The 8,496-nt window shown below is 33.9% G+C and overlaps 1 protein-coding gene across 1 annotated transcript in view; it reads right to left on the bottom strand.

Annotated features, from left to right (window-relative positions):
* Positions 1-8,496, bottom strand: part of LOC106461268 (collagen alpha-2(IV) chain-like) — a 145,930-nt gene that overhangs the window by 6,834 nt on the left and 130,600 nt on the right. Inside the window, exons 35-37 of the mRNA XM_013921078.2 lie at positions 6,980-7,114; positions 4,903-5,058; positions 4,239-4,547 (exon numbers count right to left, since the gene is read on the bottom strand). Coding sequence (XP_013776532.1) covers positions 4,239-4,547; positions 4,903-5,058; positions 6,980-7,114 — 600 coding nt within the window. The remainder of the gene's footprint in view (positions 1-4,238; positions 4,548-4,902; positions 5,059-6,979; positions 7,115-8,496) is intronic.

The raw sequence follows: 8,496 nt of genomic DNA, 5'->3' as shown, positions 1-8,496 counted from the left end.
TATCGACTTCTTGAGAAGAATTCTAAGAAGAAAGTAAACCTACAGACATCGGTCTTGTTTAACAAAATCTGCATATATATATAGATGTAAATCACTAGGTAAGCTGTAAGTGGTCTTGCAGAACACCCCATCTCAACAGTGTGAGTGACACCCTTAAAGGTAGCACATGCAGATTATAGAAAGGCATACCTGACCAGGCAACACTCTCCACAGAACAGGATCTGAATATGTAACAAAGACACAAGAAGAGGCCCCTGAAAAAAACAACAAAAAACCAGAAAAATTACATTTACCCAAGGCAGAGCCAGACCGGAGCATGGATAATTGCTACTAGAGGTAAACGATATCAACCAGAGAAGGATACAGCCAGATTAAGCAAATAATGAGGGACAAAAGTATGAGTAGTAGTCCACAGTCTGACCTATAAAATCTCCTCCAGAGGATGACGAAAATGAGCCACTGCAGACAAAGCAATATGTTGAAACAGATGAGGGGAGACATGATAAGAAGGTTATGGAGGAAATGGAAGATTAAACCAACTGAATAACCTGGTGAACCCAATCCATAATAGTGAAAGAGGAAAGGACACGAGACACCAAAAAGTTCCAGGGAAGAGCCATGAAAGGAAATCATTGGAGCAACAAAGCAAGAAACAGAAGACAATCTGGAACCAACTGGGAACAAATATGGGAAAAGGATAGGATGGAAAATGGTGCAAAGGCAGAGACTCCTTTATAGACAGTGGAGGTCTCTGGAAGGGGAACCTAAACTGTCACCTAAAGGACTTGACATGGAGAGTTGTGGATGAAGTTGTAGAAATATATGAAGGGAGAAGACTTATAGGTGGGAAGGCATGAAATGGAAGGTTCCTCCATACTAGGAAAAAAGTAGACCAACCGATAACCAGAGGCCAAGAAACCAGAGACCAGAAAGACAGCAGGATGCCACCCAGACAAGTGGCAAATGCATCTATGTGCTGAGTGCCTAGATGAGAGCATAACCACCAGACAACAGGAGGATGGATGAACCACTCCATGGGAATGACCATGTGTGGATGGTAGAACCGCTCCACAACTAGATACAAAACACAGGGAATAAGACAAGCCAAGAGCAGTATCCTATGTACACTGGTCCAGAAGTTGTGGCCTCAGAATAAAAACAAAAAACGAACCAGAACTAGACACCCACCTACAGACAGAGGTACAGGACCACTTAGAAGATAGCAGGAAGCTAAAACCATCATCTATTGCAAAAGATAGAAGATAAGAGACAGAGCTCTACAAAAGAATAAAGAACACCAAACTGAGAAACGAAGCACAGATATGCCAAGGTCCAATACTTGAAAATATACTGGGTATTGAGATATGTACACAAACCTGCAACAGAAGCATTGGTTAAAGGTGGAAGACCTGCAATACGATGGTGTCAAAGATAATTATGAGAGCAACCAATGAAGCCCAAATCCTCAAAAAAGATAGAACCTCTTGAGGTAGCTAGGAAAGAGAGGAAAGGGTCTTGAAATAAAGCAAATACCCCAAGAGAACCAAAAACAGGGAAAGAGAAAATCACTCTTATCAAAGAACCAAACCACATGATCTGTCTCCTCCAGGAGCAAATTAAAGTGGACTGAAGACAGGAAAAATCCTGAAACCAGTTGTCCTGAGAACGATTAGACCAGATGATCAACACTGGTAGATGTCCAGCATAGTTCGTTATTACTCACAAAAACACAGAAAGGATCTGAAGGAAACCCAAACAGAAGAGCCTGAAACAGAGCTCCCCCCCCCACACCCCGTGGACGACCGAAAATAGACGGGAAGAGATGCAACTACTATATCAAACAAGGACACCCACAGACAAGATGTGTAAACACAATGGAGAGACTGAAATAACACCTAGTGGAACAAAGAGGAACCAGAAGCTGAAGGAGGCAGAAGAGATCAATGATGGGCCTCCATACATCAGCCAAGGAGGGGCCAAATAAAGGCTGAGAAGAAAAATCTTGGCCAAATTGAAAAATTGGCACTAAAGCTCCTGGTAAGAGAAGGTGTTACCTAACAGTGGGCAACCAGTTGTGTGAGATAGGATATCTTTAAGGAAGGAAAGAAATGGTAAACAATAAGTGAGAAGATGGCCACTGGTAGTGAATAGATCCACACTCTGAAAAACCCATAGAACCCACGGAACAAAAGTGAAGGTCTCCCAAAAGTTAACAATCCAGAGAAATCCAGTCTCTACAGGATTTAACCCCACCATGTAAAGACTCATATCATAGTCGATGTCCAAGATGGGCATGGCAGAAATGAGGAAAAGGGATGAGAACATTAAGATGCAAGTAAAAGACAGAAGGGAAGTAAGCAAAATGGCCACCTTGATATAAGACTCGAAAGAAGTAAAATATGCCCCAAAAACTGTATTACACAAAAACAGAACCAATTTGAAATCCCAGAGGGAAGATGTGGAGAGACAAACCCCAACAAGTAAGCATGTGTCATTCCAACAAAACCCAACATCAAAGAAGCTTGGGAAGTGGAGAAAGGCCGACGACGACAGCCACACCCTGAATGGCAAAAAAATGTAGATAGAAATTCCAGGGGTTGAGGTACCCGAACCCAAGTGAGATAAAAACCAAAGTGCAGGAACCTAGGAAAATAACACTAACCTTAGAAAACAAAACCTTGTTATGTTTCTGAAATTGCACAAAGTGTTTGATTGTTTGTTTGTAGTTAAGCACAAAGCTACACAATGAGCTATCTGTGCTCTGCCCACCAAGGGTATTGAAACCCAGATTGTAGCGTTGTAATTCCGCAGACATATTGCTGTGCCACTGGGGAGCCAAAGTGTCTGAAGTGAATAGGAAAACAACAGAATAATACAAGTATTAACTAACTGCTAGTGAGAAAGAATTAACTACAATGTGGGTACTGTAGAATATGTGGACAGAGATTGGTTTATAGTATAAAAAAATTAAAAAAGGGATGATGCAGAAATTACCATAAATTACTATTATAATTAAATAACTATTGATTTATTTATAATGAATACAATTTAAAATTATTATAATTAAATTACTATTACAGAGATAATCATAAGGCACTGGTAATACTAGTAACATATAACGTATAAACCAGCTAACACAGCTAGTGGACAAAGTACCTGTTAATATCAAATTGAAAAAAACCATCGAAATGTATCCTGCCAACAAAGGAATGAATAATATTGAACTTACAAACTGTTTAGATATACCATGAAAATAAAGTACCAACTAATATCTAATCAACAATCTATTGAAAATGATACAGACAACAACGTACATAAAAATATCCAAGTTACCAAAGTCAGGACAATAATGACATAAAATATTGAATACTCAAATGTGGAAATAAGAACAAAGTTACACAATGGCCATCCGAGCCATGCATACCACAGGTATAGCAACACAGTTTGTGGTATACAAGTCAAACTACTTACTACTGAGTCACTGGGAGAGCTGGAAGTAACAAGAGGAAAGGAGAAGAACAAATCTTCACCAAAGCGAAAAATTTGATGGCACGACAACTGGATCAAGAAAAATAAAACAAGCAAAACTACCTGCATCTCAAACATACAGAAGAAGGTCCAGGCCAAGTGGAGGAAGTGAACTCTCGACAAATTAAGGTGCACACCCTCATGGCAGACAATACTGAATCCATGAAAGAAACAGTAGTAATTGTGTTGGGAATCATGAGAAATAGGAAATGGAGAAAACACAATAACAAATCAAAATCTGTATCATGACATAATGCTACATAGAATGAAAGCACATAAAAACAAAATCACGTGTAGTCAGCATTAAAAGCTGATCTTAAGTGAGAAACATGTCTGACTAGTATGGTGCCAATCAAGAAAGTAAGGTGCACGAAATGTAATACAGCTGCTCCAGGAGTGTGTATCATGCTCCTATTGGTGGAGGGCTATCTCATGCTTGCTAAATGAGCAGTTTGAACTGACTGGGAATAAAGGCTAATGAGTCAAGCAAGAATAAAATTCTTTAATGCGTTAGAGGACAGATGAAGATCAGAAAAAACTTTTGTGTGAGAGGAGGTATGTATCATATCGGAACACAGATTTTAGCATTGTAAATCTACAGACTTACTGCTGTCCCACTAAGGAACCACAATGTAGTTAAAATTTGAATTTTATAAGAATATCCTATATGTGGTGAATAGTTGAAATACATTTGGAAAGAAAATGCATACCTAGATCTTGATGATGGGCTTTTTCATTGCCTTCAATGTAAAGCAAACTGTATCCATTCCACATATGTTGCATACCCTGTGGACACTGAGGTAAAGTGGAAGATTGGCTGTGTCGTACCAACAGGATACCCATTAGATAATCACTTCCTGGCAGACCTGGTTGTCCTGGTGGACCTGGAAGGCCAATTGAACCAGGAATACCAGGTGGACCTGGTATACCTGGGAAACCATCAACACCTTTTAACCCTTGAGGGCCATCTAGTCCAGGTAAACCTGAAGGTCCTCTACTTCCTGGTTGTCCTGCACGACCTATAATAAGAATGTTAAATGTCAGAACCTATTCAAATATTTTATAATCTTTTGAGCAAAAGAGCTGCCATGAGAACTCTATTTCTTTCAATACAGTTTTGATCATGTGCTAATAAGTTGTAGTGATAAAGGTTTTGGTACACACTTTTTATAAATTAATAAGTAGTGTTTTTTAAGTCTTGAGAATAATTTTATATTCTTTAATTCTCTGTTAAAATGTATAACATGATAATGATCAAGCTCAGTAATGAGTTAAGAGGAGTGAGTATTTAGTATTTAATATTTTAAATTATTATTTACAATGATTATATTTTTATCCTTTTACATTTGTTTAATACCAAGCATTATAAGTAACCTGGAAATCCTGGAGGTCCTCTTAGGCCTGGTTCTCCCTTTTGACCAATATCTCCTTTTTCTCCAGGTAACCCTGGATTTCCCTTTTCTCCTCGATACAAGTTGATAGGTGGTACAGAACCCTTGTCTCCTTTTGGTCCTCTATTACCAGTTATACCTTTATGTGAAAAAATGAAAAACAATAATGTAGCATCCATATGCAAAGGCAACAACTGCTCTCTGACTAACTAACTCACTTTCTAACTGGCTAAGTCAGAAAATTACTAAGTTACTCACTCAGTCTGGTCTTTGTATACAATATCAATTTTTCCCAAATCTATATGAAGTAAAATGTAAAATCTTGACATTCAGGAAATTTTCAGGCATCACACACCATCTTTACAACATTTTAAAAAGTACCTCTAAGCGAACAATACGAAATATCTTGAGCAAAAAATATTAAAAGCATGGATAGAGAACTATAGCACAAACTTTTACAAATTTGATGTATGGCTAGGTTTGTTACAGCAATCCACTAATGGTCTGAGCAAATTATTTTTCACGGATTTGTAATAAAACTGACTGACTTCTGCATGAAATAAACACTAGTAATTGATTTGATTTTCACATCCATATTTTGATTAAAATTAAAACAGTAATGAATAATTTGTGAACCATATAACATTACAATCATCAATATTAAATACTTATATATTAATATGACATAAATTCTGGTATTTGGTTGCCACATATAATAATCTCTTACCTGATTTGAAATCTTGTTGCCATACAAAAACGTTCATTTCTACTTTTTATAATGTGCACTTCAGGTCATCCAAATTTTATGAAAAAGTATTACAGTTAATATTCTTATAAAAATTATTTTATTTTAAAAAAACCCAAACTTAGCTATAAATGCAACCTAACTGTTATATGGTGGGTTTTTACTGGGTGTCTTAGGATTCACAGACTTTCTTGAAGAAATAAAATTTGGTGGTTTGTTACAGAGATTACAAAACAGAATTAATGTAGTCATACTCAAACAATAGTTTCTTGATTTGAAATACTTAAAAACTAAAGTTTTATTTTTTCTATGTATCCAAAATAGTTAATAACTTTTACAGCCTTAAATCAGACCTAATCATATTATGAAAACAAACATTTTTTGCTAATTTTTGTGGCTTAAATCTTTTTATGGTGTTGGGTGTACATTATTTTAATACACCGATGTCATATCATTTTTGTTTACTGTTCAGCTGTGTGGATCATACTGTGTATTTTAATGTGTTTAAGTAACGAAATACGTTTTTCATTCACAGTTAATTTCTTTGATACTTTTGATCATAATATTTATGATAGCTTTGAATATTTTAAACCGATTTTGACATATGAAGATTTATATTTGTTTGACTACATTAACATCATTGTTTATATTATTTATCATAATTTTGAATATTTTTCATTTTTTTACTTTTTTCTTAGTACATGGATTTAGGACTTAGCCAAATTTATTAAAATGATCAGATATAGTAAAACATTAATGAGATTGTGACTGAAAATATTGTTAATAGTGAGCCCAAGTACCCAATTAACTTATAATTCAGTGCACTTTACTCATTATGGATTTTTGTTTTCTTGTAATTTTTTTTTATAATATTATATAGTTCTCACTACTTTATTATATAGGATTTCTTCCATTAACGTAAATTACTTTTATATTCTGATCTAGTTAGCTTATTTTGACTGACAATATTTGAATAATAAACTTACTAACTGTACAAGAACTATAAGTTTTTGAATTACCTCAAGCACTCAAAAACTTATAAACTGATAATGCTCATAATTCCTTTTTAAGGCTTAAATTTTGAGTAGCTTAAACTTCAGGGTAATAGCTCAATATACAAAAGCATACATCTTTTACAGTTCTAAATACAAACAAAAACAAACTTTCATCTCTAAAAAACAATGCAATATAATGTTACAAACAAACAACCTGAGAGTTTATATTTTGAAATTTCATGAACTGCACTAATATCAATATTTTGTAAAAATAAGTTTATTGCCACCTAGATGTTAATTATTACAAAGCTTCCACTCACCTGGTGGTCCAGAAGGACCAGGAGGACCTCTATAACCACGTTCTCCCTTGGCACCAACAATTCCTGGTTCCCCAGGAATACCAGCTTCACCTTTGTCACCTTTAAATCCATCAAGTCCAGGTAGTCCATTTCGACCTTATTATAGCCAAATAATTACAACTATTATTTCTAAGCTTAAAGCTTCAAAAATTGTATAAAATGAAAATTACTTAATCATTTAAGAAGTCTCATATCTGTAAGTTTTGATCTTAAAATAACTGGTGGAAAATAAATAAAATTAGCTTTATTTCAGAAATGTTAGATATATTAAAAGCTGTCTTGACACATCTTTCATTTCTGTTCAAATACAGATTGATAAAAAATTTTCATTAAATAAATTAATTACACTTTCTGGAATTTTTGTTAACATTTTTAAAATAAAACTTTAGTAACAGACCAACAACTAATTATACACCATTATCCCTGTACATGCATAAACTTTCACCTAATATTATTGTTGTTTACAAATACATATTTCATAACTTAGTTTGATTTAGTCTATGATGTAATAGGTGAAAATAAACATGATCTTCCTGGTTGTTTTTTTTCCACATTCACCAGTACAAAGTTTCACATGTTGATAATTTCTTTTTTATGTTGTTGTTTACAGGAATGGATAGAGTATTAAGAAAAGTTTTATTTTACATCACTGTCCCTTATATGATTATATATAGTAAAATATTTAATAAGGACACTATCATCTGCATTTTTTATGAAGTTTTTCTTTTGAATAATTTAGTAAATCAGGTGTAGATGTGAATAAGGTGTATACTTTTAATATTCCATTTTATAGCTTCTTTGTTTCATGTTTGATATTTTTGTTTCTAAACTTTGCTGAAATACCATAAGTTTACTTAGAATCAAATTAAAATATTAAATCTTATTTATTAACTAAAGTAGAACTGTAGTTGAAATAGAAATGTCTTGTAAAGAATTTCTTACCAATATTTTATACTGGATATTTTTCATGTTTGAAAACAAAGAATATAGGCCCCTTAAAATTTCCTGCATTCTTTCTTAATTTATTCACTTAACTACACTGTAACATTTTTATATTTTATTCTTGATGATCTTATTAACTAAACTTGATGCTATGGTTTGACTGTAGGCTGGGAAGCCACAGTATACTACAGTGTAAAGGACAATAATGACATTAGCTGAAACTTTGTTAGTTATTGCTTCTGATTTAATGTAACTTCTTTACATTTTACTTAACTATGTCTTCAACTGATAAAGTTTTGTATTATTATACTGAAATTAATTGCTTTTCAATTATAGTCCCTTTTTAAATCAAATAAATACTGATAGGATGCTTAACATTTTTTGTGGGTTCTAAATTATTTTAGAGGAAATGAATTATAATAAGGTACTGTTATAAATTACTTATGATTATATATTTATAAAAAGTAGTTTGATATTACAAGTAACAATATCTATCTGGACAAAAACTTTAATGTTTTTCTAAGTCCACTGACACA

This window comes from Limulus polyphemus, unplaced genomic scaffold, assembly GCF_000517525.1.
Source record: "Limulus polyphemus unplaced genomic scaffold, Limulus_polyphemus-2.1.2 Scaffold924, whole genome shotgun sequence".
Lineage (NCBI taxonomy): Eukaryota > Metazoa > Arthropoda > Merostomata > Xiphosura > Limulidae > Limulus > Limulus polyphemus.
This window is presented reverse-complemented; position numbering and strand designations above follow the sequence as displayed.